At 41.6% G+C, this 19,695-nt stretch overlaps 1 protein-coding gene across 3 annotated transcripts in view; it reads left to right on the top strand.

The window, feature by feature from the left end:
• The window catches only part of ABCA1 (ATP binding cassette subfamily A member 1), a 137,593-nt gene that overhangs the window by 58,552 nt on the left and 59,346 nt on the right, over positions 1-19,695 (top strand). For all 3 annotated transcript variants that reach the window (XM_019966667.2, XM_019966669.2, XM_019966668.2), the window contains exons 6-8: positions 4,323-4,444; positions 7,068-7,244; positions 17,055-17,147. In XM_019966667.2, coding sequence (XP_019822226.2) covers positions 4,323-4,444; positions 7,068-7,244; positions 17,055-17,147 — 392 coding nt within the window. The remainder of the gene's footprint in view (positions 1-4,322; positions 4,445-7,067; positions 7,245-17,054; positions 17,148-19,695) is intronic.

The raw sequence follows: 19,695 nt of genomic DNA, 5'->3' as shown, positions 1-19,695 counted from the left end.
AAGGGCCATTTCAGATATTGGGCTTTCTTGATATTATTGGCTTCTCCACTCATTTTCCTGCCAAGAAAAAAAGTGGAAAAAACTTGAGACCATAGGTACAAAATCACTGTACTCTGGCCTCACAATGTACCTCGTCCTCTTCCTTTTCCCATCCTACTCCCCACATCTTAGGTTCTGAGGAAGCTCTTCTATGCTTATCTGCTTGTGTGTGTGTTTATTCATTCAGAAACATTGAGAATCATGTGTACATAGCACTATGTCTACGGGGCGTCCTGGTCCCTGCATCATGGGAGGTCTTCCTTACCCTCTCCTCATCAGCCACAACCTCTAGAGATTTCTGGCTCTCTGTTCTTTTCCAGAACCTGGCTTCAGTCTGTTCAGCCTGACTCCCCCCTTGAAACAGATAAGCCTCATCTGGGTCAAATGCTTCCATGAGTTGCCTTCCTTTGTCTCTGTCATCCTTCGCTCTGCTTTTTCTATTGATTTGCCTTTTCATCACCCTTATCATCCTTGGGCGTTCCTTGAGGGAAATGTCTGTGTCCCTACCTTTTCTCTATACATCATTGTGGTACGCTGGTCAAGGTGAGTGAAGTAAACCCTTCTCAATAATCACAAGATTATTATCATTTTTTGAGCAACTACCATGAACCCCTTGCTCACTATTCATGCATTAGCTAATGTTAGTGAAAGTCTCTCAGTCATGTCCGACTCTTTGTGACCTCATGGACTGTAGCCCTCCAGGCTCCTCTGTCTATGGGATTCTCCAGGCAAGAATACTAGAGTGGGTTGCCATGTCTACCAGGGAATCTTCCCAACCCAAGGATCGAACCCAGGTGTCCTATATTGCAGGCAGATTCTTTACCATCTGAGCCACCAGGGAAGCATTCATGCGTTACATGCAAATATCTCTAATCCTCATACCTTTGAAAAGTGGGTACTGTTACCCTTACCTCCTAGGTCAGAAATCTTGGGCTCTGGAAGGCAAAATGAATTTCTCAAAGCCATGCAATTCATAAACACGAGAGTCCAGCATCAAAGTTAAGTTATTCTGTCCCCATACCCCTGAACTTTTCATTTCACTAATGTTTCCCAAACTTGGCTGGAATCATCATGGCAGATAAAATTCTGATGTCTGTGTCTTAGCCCCATAAGTTCTGATCATGCAGAAGTTGTTAGGGGGTGTGGCCTGGGCATTGGGATTTTTGCAAAGCCCCCTCAGGAGTCTCATGGGGACTGAGGTTGAGAAACAGTGCACACTGCACTGCCTTCCTGCGCCCATGCTGGCTGCAGCTTGGTGTTGGTGGCATGCAAATCTGAATCCATGTGTGTGGTATCCGTGTGACCAGAATGCAGGTTCTTCGTATCCAGGGATCTTTGGCATTCCCTGCTGCCACCCCGTATAGCTACCTCACCACCCTGTGCGTGTGCACTGCCAAAGGTTGTTGACTGTTTAATTAGCCTCTTGGCTTTTCTGCCTCATCCAGAGGATTCACAGAGAGGTGGTTGGGGTTTGATCACATCCAGATGTTCTCATCAGCAGAGCCTGTTGCCTTAGCTGAAACGTCATGTAAACGCACTGCGCATGCTCCGTTGACTAAAGCATTGTTGCTTGTGACCTAGACCCATCGCATGTGCAGTGGAGTCAGCCTTCCACCCTTCAGCAGCCTTGCTCTGGGGGAAGGAGGTTATTCTGAATTTGTCTAGCACAGTGTCGATTCCTGCTCTGGCTTTTCACTCTCAGGAGTGGCCTGCCTGGTCACAGACCAGGTTAGCTCATGTGCATATTCTGTTCTGCCTGGGTCTCAGGGAAGTTTTTTTTTTCCCCCACTCCTCCCTTTACAGATGAGGCAGTGGAGACACAGCTAGGTGAGATGCCCTGGCAAGTAAATGGATGCGGAGCCCAAGTTTTCTCACCCCTCAGTGTGGTAGTTTTTTCATTGTTCCACAACAGTCAGTGTCAGGCTTTCCAGGTCAGACTGCAGTTGAAGCCACTAACTTTCCTGTCTTCTTCCTGTGTACCTCTACCTTTGGGATACTGGGACACCTAGGGTGTCACTTTATGTCTCTGGGAATGCAGTTCTAGTGACTAGGGGCCCTGTTTATCTTGGGGTGCAGCCTGGGGGTCGCCCCAATATCTGCAAGCCATTCTTGGACCTGTACAGCTGAAAGGAAATCTTCTTTGATGCTTCTCAGATACTTCTGAAATCTTCCCAGCCTTGATCCCATCTCCTGGTACTTATTTTCCAGTCATCATTCATTGATCAGTAATTCTTTGCCTGATCTGGGCACTGGGATGCAAGGATAAAAGACATATTCTGTGTCCCAGAGGCATAGTCTAGGGGAGATAATATGTAAATAAAACAACAGTCCTAAAAGGATGGTCCTCAGAACCCTTGCATTAGAAATACAGAAGATGCTTATTAAAATGTAGATTCTTAGGCCCCACTCTAGAGCTACTATTTCAGGATCTCTGGGAATCCAGCCCAAAAAATTACATATTAGCATGTCCGTAGGTGAATCTTCAATGCTCTGAGGTTTGGCAGCTACAGAAGTGAATGCGATGGTGAGAAGGCAGTATCATATGTGATGGGGAGCACCAGGCAGGTGGCAGCCTGCAGGAGCATCTTTTCTCAGGAGGACACTCACTCGACCAGGCCCACTTCTTAAAATGTGTCATGGGGAATAACTGGGAGTTAGCCAAATAAGGTGTAGCCAGAGAACTGTTTCTCTAGAGATATGAGTCATGCTCAGTGTACCCTTCTGTGGTGGTGGTTTAGTAGCTAAATCGTGTGCAGCTCTTGTAACCCCATGGACTGTAGCCCACCAGGCTCCTCTGTCCATGGGATTTCCCAGCCAACAATACTAGAATGAGTTGCCATTTCCTTCTCCAGGGGATCTTCCTGACCCAGGGATTGAACCCTGGTCTCTTGTGTTGCAGGCAGATTCTTTACCAACTGAGATTATTAAAAATTTACTTAAGCAGAACATACCTGAATCAGACAGCACAGATGAGGGTCTGGCTGGATTTTGAGACTTCCTTCTACTTTATCTCTGCACATCACCCCCTTAGCTCCCAGGATTAACTCCTGTCCTCTTTTTAAGCCTCACCTCACAGCCCTGTTTTCAGATCAGACGTCTGTTTCTCATCAGTTAAGTGATTTGAGTTTGCTAGGTTTGCCCCCTAGGGGTCAGTTTATGCCAGGGCCTGTGCGCTGCAGTCTCTCAGTGATGTCTGGCCAGTCGTGAGGTCCTGATGTTGGGTTATTGTGAGAGAGGGGCAGAAGGAGAAGTGGACACTCAAATGAAATATGGCAGAGAAAATGAGAGCATTTCAGTAAGGGGGACCCACGAAGCATCTGGTCACCTCACTGTTTGGAGATAAAGAAGCTGAAATTCGGAAAGATGATATGAAATATCCAAGTGATATCACTTAGGCACAGCCTCCAACTCTAGGGACTAAAATTGGATTTCTGGCTAGTGCTTTTTCTGCTGCACTACACTGGATTGGAACCTTTTCTAAATATACCTGGAGGGCTTATTATTTAAAGTGATTCTGTAAGAAACCCTGCAGCAATACAATCATTTAGTAGTGTTGATTTTTTTAAATGTATGCGTACATATTTTCTTAAAGCAGGGGCCGGCCTGGGTGTGGGAGCTCTGTATCACGTGTTCCACGTCTGGACCTGAAATGAAATCAGGCCTGTGAAAGCACTTTGATATGCATAATGCTCTGCACCCGTGGTTCTCTAAAGGTGGGCCCCAGACCAGCGGGTGACAGCATCGCCTGGAAGCTTGTTAGAAATGCAAATTATCCAGCCTCACCCCAGGCCGCTGAATCAGAAACTCTGGGGGGTAGGGGACCAGTTTTCACAAGCCCTGCAGGTGATTCTGATGCCTCTTCAAGTTTCAGAACCACTGTTTTGCATCAAGAAGAAACCAGCCCTTTGGGCTTGTGGGAATAAGGTTTTAAATATCTCTGAATTTAGCTGTCTGAGATGGCATTGGGGAGATAGGAGCTGTGGGGTCAGGGTCACAAATCTCAGATTTGTTTACTTATTCTTGGAAAAGCGAGAAAAGGCTACGGGTATGTGTATGTGTACAGAAAAGGCTATGTGTATGTATACAGCAGTGCCACACTTCACAGCTTCAGAAAGCACTCTTTTCATGTCTCTGCTGTTAAGGTAAAACTCTCGGAACCTCATTTCTCTGTGTGCTCAATTGGTTTAAAACAAGGCAGTATTAGGATATTTTGCTCCATTGTGCTTTTTTTTTTTCTTTTTAGTTACTCATGAAATGAAAATGAAACACTATTTCTCCTGCAGGCTTGAAACTTCAGGACTTCCTGGTAGACAATGAAACCTTCTCTGGATTCCTGCATCACAACCTCTCCCTGCCAAGGCCAACTGTGGACAAGATGCTGGGGGCTGATGTCAGTCTCCGCAAGGTAAGCTGCAATCTTCACCTTCCCTGGTGAGGCTCGTGGCAATGACATTATACAAGAGCACCTGGAAGGAAATGAATAAACTCCTGTCTTGGTAACAGTGCTGAAGGAGGTTGGCGGCTCCAGTGCAGCGTCACCTATTTTTACCTCCCTGCTCGGGCTGGCCCCGCCACACCATCCAGAGAGTGGAAGGTGCAGCCGCGCATCATGGGCCAACTGGTTGAAATAAAACTGATTTCCTGCCTGTCTGTCAATTGGCATGTGTTGATTTTGTTTTTTTATTTTGTTTGTTTGTGAAAGTCGCTCAGTCATGTCCGACTCTTTGAGACCCCATGGAATACAGTCCATGGAATTCTCTAGGCCAGAATACTGGAGTGGGTAGCCTTTCCCTTCTTCAGGGTATCTTCCCAACCCAGGGATCGAACCCAGGTCTCCTGCAGGTGGATTCTTCACCAGCTGAGCCACGAGGGAAGCCCAGGCATAACGTGTTGATAACGTCTTCCTAAAGGGAAGATGAATTTAAGATGAATTAAAAAAAAATCTCACAGTTCTGAAACAATAACTTGGGTTGAGGATTGTTACCCAAAGTGTCTCTTGTCTATAAAATCTAAAACAGATTTTAAAAATGTAGTGCTTTCTTTTTTAAAATTTAAATTTTTTTCCTTTTAATTGGAGGATAACTCTTTATAATATTGTGTTGGTTTCTGCCATATATCAACATGAATCTGCCATAGGTATACATATGTCCCCTCCCTCTTGAACCTTCTTCCTACCTCCCACTCCTTCCCACCCATCTGTATTGCCACAGAGTACCAGATTTGAGCTCCCTGCATCAGAATAGCAAATCCCCACTGGCTATCTATTTGTAATGTTTCTTTTAAAGATAGATGAGAAAGATATCTAGAAAATATAGAATAGAAATAATAAATAAATAGAAATTAAATAAAAATAAATAAGTAAAAATATTTAAAATTAAATAAATAAAATAGAAAGTATCTATTATTAAGAAGAATATGCTTAATTTTTTTTTAATTTATAAAATCAGGAAGTAATATTAGTGTTTATGTAAGATTTTAACCTTAGATTTTAAAGAACCTTCCTCTGGCATTATTAGATAATCATCCGGCTCCTATGCAGTGGGCAGCAGGCCCAGATTGCATAGTTATTGATTTCCAGAGGACCTTTTCAAGTTTATTCTCTGGCAGAAAGGGGAACTGCTTCCTTACCCCGTCTCATGTTTACATACTAGCTTGACTTTGCCATAAGCAGAAGTAGTGGAACTGTTTATGCACCAAAATAAAATCTTTGCTTTACATGATATAGAATTTTTTAAATTAGAAAAATGTGCTGACTGCTTGCCCTTATGAAACTAGGAAAATATGCCTGTGTTTACCAGTTGTGCGGTTGGGAGATGGGCCAAAGGCAGCAGGCTTATAAAAATCATTAGCATGGTTTCCATTGCCCCCTGCCAATTTCTTATCTGTCACATCCCACTAGTTTAAAATAAGGGGCATCCTAAATATGTAAGTGGTCCATTCAAGGTGATTAGTCTCTGTAGTCACTGTTTTCACCGTCTTAAACACAAATACTAAGGGTCGGCTGGCAGCAAGGGCTAGTCAGAGAAAAGAAGAAAAGCAGTGTGTATTTGAGTATCTGGCAGTGGGTAGAAACTTAATGGAAACCATGACAGACCAAGTGCTCTGCCGTGTTAGAAAGCTGCATGGGTCCTGAGAAGCTTCTGGTGCATCACTCCCAGGAGGTTGTACCACCAGCAGGTCAGGCTGCCTTAATTGAAACAAACAGAGAATGTTGTAACAGAGTAATAGAGTCTGAATCGTTCATTCATTCGTTCCACAAATATTTATTGTCCACATGTTCCAGCACTGAGGACACAAAAGGAACATGAAAAAACAAGGTCTCTCATCTTATTGACTTTTGCCTAGTGGACAGTAAGGGCCATATGTGAAGAAGTGTTTATTTAGATCCAGTAAAGCTAGTTACATAAGATATGGCCAAGGAGAAGTTCTTTGCTATAATGTATAGACCAGTTCTAAGTCATTCTTATCTGTCAATGAGATAAGAGGCTTGACTTTCTAGTACTCTGCTTTGATACAAGTAAAAGGAAGAGTTCCACATTCTGAAATTGTTTGAACATAGTTATTTGCATTAGTTAAATATCTTTATCTACAAATAAATAGTATAAATACTTTTCCCCCTGCAATTTAGCCCAACCCCAGTTTAAAAAAATATCATTTATTTCAAAATAATGAGAACTTTCTATTTTCTCTAATAAGAGCGGTTTGGGGAGTTCAGACTCCAGATTTCTATTTGCTGAGTCATGTGTCGCACTTTTGAGAAAAAGAATTGGACTCAGGATTTCCCTTCCCAAGGAGAAGAGTGTGGAGGTGATGAGTCGAATGCCACATTCTGGTGTTGAATGTCCTGTAGCATCATGCCTTGCTTCATCCTGAAGTTCGGTAGAGACCCAGTGCTCTGGACAGGGTATAGTAGTGTCCATTCCTCAAAGCAATATTGATATGAAGTTCCCCCAAGAGGCTTCAAGGACCCTGCTTCCCATCAGTGTAATCCAGTTTTACTTCTCTCTCTTTGCATGAAATGTTTATAGGTATTTTTGCAAGGCTACCAGTTACATTTGAGCAACCTGTGCAATGGATCAAAATTGGGAGAGGTGATTCGACTTGGTGACCAAGAAGTTTCTAGGTTTTGCAGCCTGCCAAGGGAGAAGCTGAATGCAGCAGAACAGGTTCTTCGTTCCAACCTGGATATCCTGAAGCCAGTCCTGGTGAGTAGGCTTGCTGTGTAGGGAAGCTTTGAGTACTAATGCTTTTAGAATGTGACATTTTTCCCTGGACAGCAGGACTTTGTTTTTGTAGAAACATAGGGCTGGCTGGGAGTGGTGATGTGATTGGCTCTGTGGTATTGGCTCAGATTCTGAGCCATCTCCCCAAGAGTCAGTAAGGGAACAGTGAGTTGGGTGTGGCTCTGAGTCCAAGTCTGTTTCAGAGAAGACCTACGTTTTTATGGTTTTTAATGCTATAAGGGTTCATTTGAAGAAGGAGTTCTCTAGATTAAAAAAAAAAAGTCTCAAAACCATTAATGGGAAGATGGATGTCCATTTAAAAAAGCCTATCAGAAAGGAAACACTGAGATGTCTCAGTGGGAAAACCCTGGGATTGAATGGGAGCACATGCAATAAGTAACTTAAAAAATGACAAAATTGCTTTCAGAGGTTAAAAAATACCAACAAAGTCTGATTATCAATTGGGAATCACTCGTTCAAAGAAGCAGTCCATGAGAATACACCTTCATTTCTAATCCAAGAATAGGACTAAGTCTGAGCATTCTGGTTGTCAGTGCTGTGCCTAGTTCCAGAATAAGTATCTTTCTTTAGGTTTTCTGGGAGCTCTGGTAAAATCCCTTGTGAACAACATCCTTTAGCATCCATCCAGCATTCAGATTTCCTGCTTACCAGACAGCTCCCTGATTGTCAGTAGGCTGTTCTAAGACCAGGAGAAAAGCCCTGGAAGAAGAACATGCCTGGAAAGAGATGTTCCTCGTTATAATAGAAAGACATTGGAAACTTCTGGGACTTTGCGCACCATGATTTCTCTAGAGAAAGATGGGCCCTCCTGGGGGTACTAAGAAGTTTCGGTTTCTAGACCCTGTACCTGGATCATCTCCTAGAATGTTCCTTAGAAACACATCCCAGAGTTTACACTCTTGACTGACCATTGAAGAGTCCTTGTATCCTGTTTGATTCTCTGACTAAAGTGAAGGTAGTAGTAAAACTGAATTCTGCTGCTTCCATGGCAGGTTTTATTGTGGCCCCCATCAGTGTGAAGGGCTTAGCCCCAATACTTAAGATCTGTTTTTGTTCTCTTCCAGAAATAGTATTTTCTATTTCAGTGTTTTAAAAAATGTACTGAGTTGTTTTTTTCTAGTGGTCTGTGATTCTGTAGTATAATTTACAGAGATGTTTGCAGCCCCAGATAACTGGCCTAAATAGTCAGATAAGCTCACCTGTGAAGACACTTGCAGCCTGTTGGCACTTTCTGCATCCTGAGTCAGAGTCAAAGGCTGTTGCAAATACTAGCCCATTTCCTTGGACTATTTTGGTTGTTTTGCTTTGCTTCACTACAAGACAGAAATGTTCACCCTTTCAGCTGGGATGATTTGAACTTTGGAAAGATGGGTGTTTTTAGAAGACAGATAAATTTATTCTGGCACCCATTCATTGTTTCATTTCTGTTTACTCATTAAACACCTATTGTGTGCACAGCCCAGTAAAATCCTTCCAATTATGTAATTTCTGAATTACTCTCTAAGTAGAAAGACAGCAAAGCCTTCATAATCTGACAGTCAACAGCTTAGGGTTTGACTTGAAAAATCTCTCCCTAGTTGGGAAAATTAGTGTGATGGGGAGTGTGGAAATGTACTGTCAGAACTGTCAGCTGCTTCACAGCCCATCCTGTCGTGTTGTGGTGGAGCCTTGTGGACCAGTTGGTTCATGGCAGGTGTTGATTAGGGTGGCTGCCATATGCTTCCTGCACGTCTCTTGGGCATAGGAGCATTTCAGGTTCTGCTCCTGCCTGTCAGCTGTTATTGTGAGATCTCTCTTCCTAAAATCAGAAAATGGGGCTCTTGAATTAGAACATGGTGAGTGGCCAGGATGTGTAAAAGATGTTTTAGGAGATACCATTGGGTTGAAATGACTTCCAAACATTTTGAAATGTGACTCTTTTAGCAGTGCCTTAATTGGAGCACTGGGATTGATGTTTGATTTATATTAAGCAGCCTTTTGCTTCTGCCATTTGGTTGAAATTTTGGTATTGGTGATGGTAGATGGGTGTGTTGTGAGACCTCCTTGTACACAGACAGTTAAACTGTGCCAAGAAATACAATAGGAGCAGCAACCAACATTAGGGGTGGGAGAGACAGAAACTATTCTGTTAATATGTATTTCTGCACCAAAAGTGGATTTTGAGGAGAGACATGCTTTGAAACATTTCTGTTCTCTCTCTCTGTCTCTGTTTTTTGGTGTGGCTATTTCTCTGTTTTTCAGCCAAGATATTCTGATTCTTTCTCCTGGTTCTCCTTCAGTCCTTTGATGACCACTGGGACTACAGTATTTTGACAACAGTGGGGAAGTGTGGCAGGGTAGAAAGGGTGTAGGCTTGGGGTCAGCTGTTTCTGGGTTCAAATACTGCCTCAGCATTTTACCAGTTGTGCTACCTTAGATAAATTAAGCCTCAGGTTCCTATTCTTTCACATAGTGATAATGTAGTTTGCCCTTTGCTGTGATTATTGATCACATATATGAAGAGCCTGGCATAGGGCTAGTACACATTAGATGCTCAATAAAAAGTTAATAATTTAATTTATGGGAGTAATATAAATTATGTGCTTGAAAACAGTGGCTGGTAATGTAGACATTTTCTTCTATAAATCAGTGCTAGGAATCAGTCATTAATGTTCATTACTTTTTACATTTGGATACCGCCCTTATGGCAGAAAGCAAAGAAGAACTAAAGAGCCTCTTGATAAAAGTGAAAGAGGAGAGTGAAAAAGTTGGCTTAAAACTCAACATTCAAAAAATGAAGATCATGGCATCTAGTCTCATCACTTCATGGCAAATAGATGGGGAAACAATGAGAGACTTTATTTTTGGGGGCTCCAAAATCACTGCAGATGGTGACTGCAGCCATGGAATTAAAAGATGCTTGCTCCTTGGAAGAAAAGCTATGACAAACCTAGACAGCATATTAAAAAGCAGAGACATTACTTTGCTGACAAAGTCTATCTAGTCAAAGCTATGGTTTTTCCAGTAGTCATGTATGGATGGATGTGAGAGTTGGACTACAAAGAAAGCTGATCACTGAAGAATTGATGCTTTTGAAATGTGATGTTGGAGAAGACTCTTGAGAGTCCCTTGGACTGCAAGGAGATCCAACCAGTCCATCCTAAGGGAAATAAGTCTTGAATATTCATTGGAAGGACTGATGTTGAAGCTGAAACCCCAATACTTTGGCCACCTGATACAAAGAACTGACTCAGTGGAAAAGACCTGATGCTAGGCAAGATTGAAGGTGGGAGGAGAAGGGGATGGCAGGATGAGATGGTTGGATGACATCACCGACTTGGTGGACATGAGTTTGAGCACGCTCTGGGAGTTGGTGATGGACAGGGAAGCCTGGAGTTCTGCAGTCCATGGGGTTGCAAAGAGTCGGACATGACTGGATGACTGAACTGAATTGAAAGTGCATTTTATCGTATGATATAACTGATAGACATATTCTAGAGATTAGCATGTGGACAGCTTCAGGGAGAGTGTTCATTCTGCCATAACGGCCTTTGGATTGGAACATACATTGCAACAATATTTCATTAAGTCTTTGAAGTGTTTCTTCAGTGTCCTTGGCTTTTTTTATTAGTCCTGTTCCAGCCCTGTGTACTTTCTTGCTTGTATTCTGAGAGTGACTCTAAAGCACAGTAAACACTACTCATTAAAGTTTGTCACGCATAACTGAATAGATCGGTGGAAGCAGAACATCTCTAAACAAGGTATGAGATATTAAACAACAAAATGAACACATATTTACTGTCTGCTTTGTACCAGTTACTGCTTGAAGGCATTGAAGTTTCAGCCATGAACAAGGCAGACAAGGTCCACACGGTACTTTCATTACAGTGGACACTGAGAACCGACTTTAAGGCTGAGAATGGGAATCTGAGGAATTCTTCACAGGTTCTGGGTTCTGTAAAGTGAGGGCTGCCCTTCCCAGCAGCTCCCTGACAACAGTCTTGTTCAACACGGAACACCGTGATCCCCAGTGAAAGTCTGTGTGGTTAAGTAGACTTGGGCTCTAGTCCTGTCTCAGTGATGTGAAGATGGTGTCTGATCCTTGTGGCAAGGGAAATGGTGTCTGATTTGAGTTAGCAAGGACAGGCATACAGACTGACCTTTATTTCAGGAACAACTTAGACATCGCACAACCGTGTGACTAGATTGTCTTGACTTCTGGTGGTACCTTCACCCAAAAACAGGAAAGTTCTGTGTCCATGGGACAAAGTGTTCTGTTTCTGTATCTTCTGATGTGTGTAGTCTGCTCTTGCAAAGGTGGAACTCTGTTCATGGGACAAAGGAGGTAGGGTGAGTGGTGCCCTGAAGTGCCCAGAGCACTAGTGAGCTCACAGCTGGACTGTGCAGGGATAGAAGGAGCAGGCAGAAGAGGAGTGAACAGTCATTCTTGTCTTGAAGGATTTTTGTTTAGCGTCTTCTAGACCCTTTGATAAGGGCTCAGCTTGGCTCATAGCTTTTGGGGATTAGGTATTTCTCAGTTTGTCACATGCAGTGACAATGTTTTGCAGGAGAAAACACTTGGTTTTCCCTCTCCTCCTGCCTGGAACACAGACTCTTGTGGGAAGTATCAGGTTTTGTTTGGTTTTGTATAATTTTGCTGCCCACCTGTTTACAACATGTGCTTTTGCCTGACAAGCAATTGCAATTGCTATCATTTGGTAAATTGTAGAATGACATGTCTCAGGGATTTACTGTTTTAGACTCTGTTCACCTAATTCCTGGGAGAACAAGGGAAGCACAGAACTGGGGATAAATTACTGAACTAAGCAGTGTGTTAATATAATGACTCAACTCCAAATAGATGTTTTTGCCTCAAATATACTATTTTTTCCTTGAAATAGTATAATTAGTTTACTTGAAATAGTATAATTTCTTTCTTGCCATGTCTAAGATAAAGGCTTGACTTTTGATCCTGAATTATGTGGTAGTAGATATATTTAACTATGTTTAGAAATAGCAAAAATGAAATATTTTAATGTGTTAATCACATATAATTTAAAATTTATTATTTAAGTTGTTGAATTGCTTTTAAAAGATTAGTGCTGTCCTTAGACATGAGTTATAATTCCCTACTTCAATAAAAACTATTAAAATGTTCCTCAAAGGACAATTTTTATTGTCATGTAAATGACTGTAAAGAGACAGTAATTGCTTTGGGTGATAATAGTCTTTGTACCTGGTATGTGGCTTACTTATTTTCAATTTGAAGTAAAACATATAAATCCTAGCCCTGAGTTGGCTTTTCTGAATATGGGCAAAGTGAAGCAGAGATTGTAGTCTGCTTTATGAGAGTATTTCAGGGAAGTTTGAAATGTACAATGACCACATTAAAACATGCATTTGCAGGGAGGAAACAAAATTGTGTCTTATATTGAGAATACTATTCAAATATATGTACAAGCACATCTCATTGTAGTAGTGGAGTCCCTGTAAAATTTTGAGTGTGGATAAGATTTTTTTAAACTTAAAAGGCTTTCCAATTCCATTTTAATTTCACAGATGCTCTGTCTTGTATTTCTATCTGGCTACCACTTCTAATGCATCAATAGTCATCTCTCCCACTTGTCCCTTTGTACAGCTATCATCTATAAACAAACACTTCATTTTTTCAGGAAATCCCCACACACTGGGTCAGGGAGACAGTGGTAAACAAGGTAGAGATCTGTGTTCCCTGCTGCTGGGGAGAGGAGGGACAAAGAAAGGAAGAGATGCTATTCAGAGGGATAGCCTCTGCTGGGTGCTGTGCATCAGGAGACCTCTGATGGGGTGTCCTAACCTAGACTTTGCCGGTTAGGAAAGAAACATCCTCTAAGTTGGAACCTAAAGAGTAGAGGTTAGCCAGGTAAAGACAGAAGAATCTTCCATGCAGAGGACATGATGTATGCATGGGGCCCAGAGGAAAGAGGCAAGAGAAGGTGGCATTTAGAGGAACTGTGCATGACTGAGTAGTTCAGAGTGGATCAGATGTAGCTACGGGAATTTTGATGGGGAGAGGAATGGTAAGACATGACACTATAGAGGTGCTGAGGGAAATGTTCATGTAGCCTTTGTAGGCTATTGGGTCTCATCCTTGGAGCAAGGGGAGCCACCTTAAGGCTGCAGATGTGAGTGACTTGATGAGGTGAATATGAAACGGTATATTTGTGAATTTGAATGATCTTTGAAGCAAGACTCACACTAGTCCATTTCTCACCCTCCTAATGTGGTCTTTCCTTTGCTTTTTACTTTTCTTCCACATTTCTTGGGTGCCTAGTTATTATGTGCCAGGGACTGTGCTGGACAGTGAGTTGAAATAAAACATCAACTCAGAAATTAAAATCAAATTGACTTTGATAAGTTATTGCCTTTAAAAAAGAAATTCAGTCTTTTACAATGTAAACTAAATTTTTGGTGGGGCACATGCTGCAGCATACACAGAAATAGAAATATAATGTTGAACACATGAAAGTCATATAATGTTATAAACCGTTGTTACCTCAGTTTTAGAAAAGAAAAAGAGAATTCATGTGGAAGGAAAAACTTAGGGAGGATAAAAAGAATATAAAGAAATCATCTATTAGACCCAGAAAGGATGGCATAATGGCTTTTGTCATTATGGAGCCAGTGCTCCAGAATGTCATGGTTTTAGGAAATGTTGCAATGTTGTGATTAACACATATTACAGAAATGGGTTGGGGCTTTGAGTAATATAATACTGTTGTCTGTTCTTCTTATAATGCTAGTATAGTATTTAGTTATGATCTAAAAATATTGAATAATACATGAATTCCTGTTAGCGTAACACAGAAAGTACAGTCTTCACTAAAGATTTAATTTTTCCCCTTTTCCCTGTTTTCCTTCATACAAGAAAATCTTGCCTCCTGTGCGGGGGGGCTCAATGGGGACCTCTATGAATTTATAGCCAAGGGAATGCTTTTGGTTATGAAAAATAGTAGTAGAAATTCCAAACTATGAATGGCTTACTGGAGCTCTTTGGAAGTACTATTGGCAAGCTCTGTCTGCCTTTGTCAAGTAAATATGAGCAAGAGACCACAGTTAATAGTTGGTGCAGGCACTTGGTTCTCAGATTTCATTGTGTGGCCTCGTTTCAAGGCATATTGCCTGGGGTTAATTTTGTTCAAGGAAGTTAGACATCTTTCGAATCTGACATGTATTCAACCTAACCTATATTCCTATCCTTCATTCCTGCCAATCTCCTTCCCTCTTCCTTTTTTCTTATTTTTCCTTGAATTAAAAAGAAAATTATGAAATAGTTCCTTTCAAGAAATAAGACACTACAGATATAGTTGCTGTCGTCTGTATATTCCTCTCTTTCCTCAAAGATAGCTGGTATCTTGGAGTTGCATGTTTTTATCCAACTGTATATATATTCACATTCGGTTAATAACAATATACTGTATTGGTTTGCATGTGTTCACATTGTATACGTGTGCATGTTGATCTGCAACTTGTCTTTTTCACCCAATGTTATGTTTTTGAGATTTATGTATGTTGATAAATGTGGCATCTGGTTAATTTTAACTGATGCTTGGTATTCCATTTTTATTCTAAAATTAAAAAAAATCCATTTTTCTAGTCTTTGGCTTGTTTTTTCACTTTGTTGATGGTGTCTTTGGTGCGTAGTTTTTACTTTCAGAAGTTTAATTCCCAGTTTTGATTTGGACTTCTGTATTTTAAGACCTTCCTTACCCCAAGTTCATAAATACATTTTCTCCTATACATCTTTTAACTTTCATTTTTAGTTTTAGCTGTTCAATCTACCAAGAATTTAATTTCATATAGTGGCATGAGATGGAAAAATTACTCTCTTAGATGAGTAACTACTTGTCTCAGCAACACTGGTTGAATAGCCTGCTGCTGCTGCTAAGTCTCTTCAGTCGTGTCTGACTCTGTGCGACCCCATAGACGGCAGTCCACCAGGCTCCCCCGTCCCTGGGATTCTCCAGGCAAGAACACTGGAGTGGGGTGCCATTTCCTTCTCCAATGCATGAAAGTGAAAAGTGAAAGTGAAGTTGCTCAGTTGTATCCAAGTCTTCGTGACCCCATGGACTGTAGCCTACCAGGCTCCTCCGTCCATGGGATTTTCCAGGCACGAGTACTGGAGTGGGGTGCCATCGCCTTCTCCGGTTGAATAGCCTATCTTTCCTTATTAATTTGTAATATTAAATCTGATTTACATCAGTCTCCTCTCTGTATTTTATAGTATCCAAGCCCCCAAAAGTGAAAGGAAATAGTTTTTACCTCCTATGTCTCCCAATTAAGGCCTCTCAGTTTGTAAGTTTTCCTTACCAAGGTCTCTCTGTGTAGGTTCAACTTTTAGTGTGGTAGCCTTTAGATATAATGTGAACTTTAAGAGAGAAAGGCAAAGCAAACCAAAAGCCCCCCACCTGGTTTTGCTCATGATTGCTTCATGGAGGGAATGAACATTAACACAGCCTGTGAGCTGCGTCACAGAGACCTACTGGAGTGTGTCATTTATAGGAAAGCCTGGGCCCATCAGAGGACTGGGAGTGTGGGAAGGCTGGTCTCTGGTGAGTGAGCTGTTGTAGGAGAGCTCACTAATCGTGCTGGACAAAATTATCCATAGAACTTTTAGACAGATTTTATCAGAAAGGAACATTTGGGGTTATGCTAGGATATTATGATGATCATGATACTTAGTCTTCTGCATCTGCTGTTTCCCAGAGCTAATGATGAACTCCATCTATTCATACTTTCAGCCGTCTTCTGTGTCGTCTGCCATAGGATTTCACAGCAATCTCTGAGATAAGAGACAAGTATTAAAATAATTCAGTTTTCTCTGGATATCCAAGGATCTGATATTGAGCAAAATGATGCTTATAGAATTGCCAAAGAAGGATGGGCTTTTCCCTGAGATTTTTCTTTTTTTTTTTCCTATTGGACAAACAAGAATGATGAAACTGACCCTGCACTTTTTTTCTTTGGAAGCCTGAAAACTTCAAAACCAATTCTGGCCTCAGAGTCTGTGCATCATTTTTCTTTTTCTTCTCTAGCTTAGACTTTCTGTCCTAACCTATCTTACCTTGGGCTTAAATTAATTATTTTCTTATATTGGCTATGCAGCTAAGTGGCATATAATAGCAGTATGTCAATGAGTAAATATAGTGATTTGACTCAAACTAAATATGAAGCAGATATTTGAAAATTATTTTAAATTAATTTTAATATATATGAAAACAATACATTTTAATATATTAAAATGAGTTTTCATATATTTAGAAGTAAGTAAATTTACAGTGTTAGAGACAGTGCTGACGAGTAGAATAAAAGAGAATTCCTTCTTCCCATGCTTTTGGCAGTTTTAAATATTATCCTTTCTTCCTTTCCTGTGAACCATCACAAACTTGTTTCTCAAGGCCATTTCCATGTTGTCTTTCTAGCAAAACCATAGACAGAGTTGGGAATTTATGGTCAGCTTTACACTGGGCACATGCACATCAGACATTTTTATCTATTATGTAATCAACTAGTTTGAAATACAAATTCCTACACCATTTAAAAGCATTCATCAAAAAATTAGTAATTCTTATCTGAGATGAATAACCTACAAACATACAGTTAGAATAATTTTAGTGTCTTATTTTGGTTAAGAGTGGGTTTCTTGTGTTTCAAATCGAAGATTGTGAATAGTTTTAATCAACTTATTTATTTTTAAATAGAGATTTCAGGTTTACGTTGAATTTAGAAACAGTTATTTATTTCTCGTTGCAGACAAAACTAAACTCTACATCTCTCTTCCCGACCGAGGAGCTGGGTGAAGCCACAAAAGCTTTGTTGGATAGTCTTGGGAATCTGGCCCAAGAGGTAAGTCATATCTTTTCAGTCTGAGGGTGCAGACCATCCATTATGACTTTTTTACACCCTGAATTTGATTCAGAGAGTCCACTTGATATGAATTTCATAAAAAATGTAAAATCAACTTTAGAAGCATCTGTGACCTTAAAATTACTTGGTTTGATCTCCTTACTTTAAAGATGAAGAAACCAAGACTCATGGATGTCTCAGGGTCAGTTAGCTAGTAGCTAAAGGCCCGATGTCTAGGACTTTCTCCAATTGTTACTCTTGGTCCTGAGTTAATGACTCATTAGTAGAGGAGATGATTCCTCCACGTCCTCCACATACTGTGTTTGTCTTACAGCAACTTCTCCTTATTTCTTCTTCGGTAATAAAGCTGGACAGTCTTTTTACCAGAACGTTTGTTTACTAACTGAAGGGGAGAAGCTGGTACCCCTAATTTGGATCTTTGCCTTGTGAACTTCTGGCCCCTGAGTTCAACTTTGGGAATAGAGTCTCCTGATAAATGTTGAGTTTGCTTTCGGGTCCACATGTTTACAAGTGTATTAGAATTACCTAACTTCCTACTTAACAGAATCACCTTTGTCATAAGATCAGAGGGCCTGACTTACAAAATTAGCAGTTAAGCACTTCTCTGCCTCCCAGTCAGCGTGTGCTTGCCTTTCTGACACCCAGCCTTGTTTCAGAGTAGACTGGAAAAGAGGAACCAATGCTCTGGAGCCCGTGGTGTAGAGAGCTGAGCCAGGGAGTGATGGTCAGAAACCACACAGGCCTTATGTATAAAACACTGGGAGTAATTTGTGGCAAAGTTTTCTCAGACTTGGTCCAGCCTTATTATGAAGTGTTTCTTTAACTCATTTTTTGGTGTTTTTATGGTTTCTCTCAAATATCAAAGCTCACTTTATGTCTTCTAAGAATAAATACTTAGAATACTTTGGCTACCTAATGTAAAGAGCTGGCTCATTGGAAAAGACCCTGATGCTGGGAAAGATTGAGGGTAGCAGGAGAAGGGGGCGACAGAGGATGAGATGGTTGGATGGCATCACTGACTCAATGGACATGAGTTTGAGCAAACTCAGGGAGATAGTGATGGACAGAAAAGCCTGGCCTGCTGGAGTTCATGGGGTTGCAAAGAGGTGGACATGACTTAGCGACTGAACAACAACAGCAAGAATGAAGTAGTGCATGTTCACAAAGGAGAAAGCAGAATGTTTGGGAAGTACAGAAAACACCAAGGTTCAGCTCTGTCAACATGTTACCTAGCGTGTCACTTTCGATCCTTTTTTTTGTCAATCCTGCTGCTGTGTGTCTGACTGAAGAGGACTGGCTTTCAGGTTCCTTTCAGGAGGAGAAGCCCTCTTCCAGGGTGCCATCTGTTACTCTGGTTATGAACGCTGGTAACCTCTCTGTAGGTGGAGAAGTTGGGTCTCCTGGGGTTCTTCCAGGAGGCAGAATGAGAAACAGAAACTGCCCTGCAAGTCCATTGCCATCTCTCTTGAGTCCCGTTAGCTGACAGTGACTTGCCCTGTGCTCTCTGCCAGCCCTAGAAAAGGCAGAACAGGGATCTAACATTTGAAGCTGCCTCTAAACTCACAGTCTGGTTATAGTTGTTTCCTCTTACATCACTGGCCTGCCTTTTGTCTAGGGTTAAAAAATAATTGAAAGCATGTGATGTTCTGTTGCTCACATGGTAGAAACTCTCCAGCTGAACAATATACATTTTTCTTGGCAGCTGCTTCCTTGTGTCCTGCTTACTCCCTGGCCCTGGGCAGCAAGGGCCACCCACTCCTCTCAATGGAACACAAAGTCAAGTCACTTTTGCCACCAGTGACTCATTATCTAATGAGTTTCTCTGGGACAAATGGGAGAAGATAAATACATAAGTGCACTTGTTGATCTGCTCAGTGTTTGGAAAGAAAGTTGGTTGTTTTGACTAAACCACAAGCCTTGAAAGGAACAGGGGGGTAAGCTGCCATGTTTCCTGTAGCTTCCCCGGTTTCCCCGTGTGATCCACATGACAAATGTGATGAGGCCTCCTACGCCTATTGCACAGGTGACACCGAGGCTCAGAAAATCTAGACTGTTTGCCCACAGTCACCTAGTAGGTTAACTGGCAAGACTGGGATTTGAACCCAGGGTGGTTGGCCTCTAAAGCCCACATTCTTACAGCTTTAGCACTTTTTTGTCTGAACCCTCATGGTAACTGGAATAGAGTTGGAAGGAGACTATTCAGAGAAAGAAACTGGACTAACAGGGCCGGCAGTTGTGAGGGAATGGGGACTTTCAGAGCCAGAGGGATAAAAGTGGGCATGAGCTTCACTTCTGGAAGGTGAGCCTGGGGAAGCAGGGCAGGGAGCAGTGTTTGGTTATCTGTCCACACCCGCTAGGACCCTGGCACAGCTGGGTGCTAGGGACTCAGCAGTGAGCACACTAACTTCTCTGTTGCTATGGGACTGCAGTGGGGCAGGAGATAGAAATAAACCCTTCTGTGTATAATGGGATAGCAGGGATGCCTGCAGTGAAGGAAAACGAAGCTGGGTAAGAGGGGTGGAGGGGT

Source organism: Bos indicus, chromosome 8, assembly GCF_029378745.1.
Source record: "Bos indicus isolate NIAB-ARS_2022 breed Sahiwal x Tharparkar chromosome 8, NIAB-ARS_B.indTharparkar_mat_pri_1.0, whole genome shotgun sequence".
NCBI lineage: Eukaryota > Metazoa > Chordata > Mammalia > Artiodactyla > Bovidae > Bos > Bos indicus.
The sequence above is the reverse complement of the archived record's forward strand: the minus strand, read 5'-3'. Positions and strand labels throughout refer to the sequence as shown.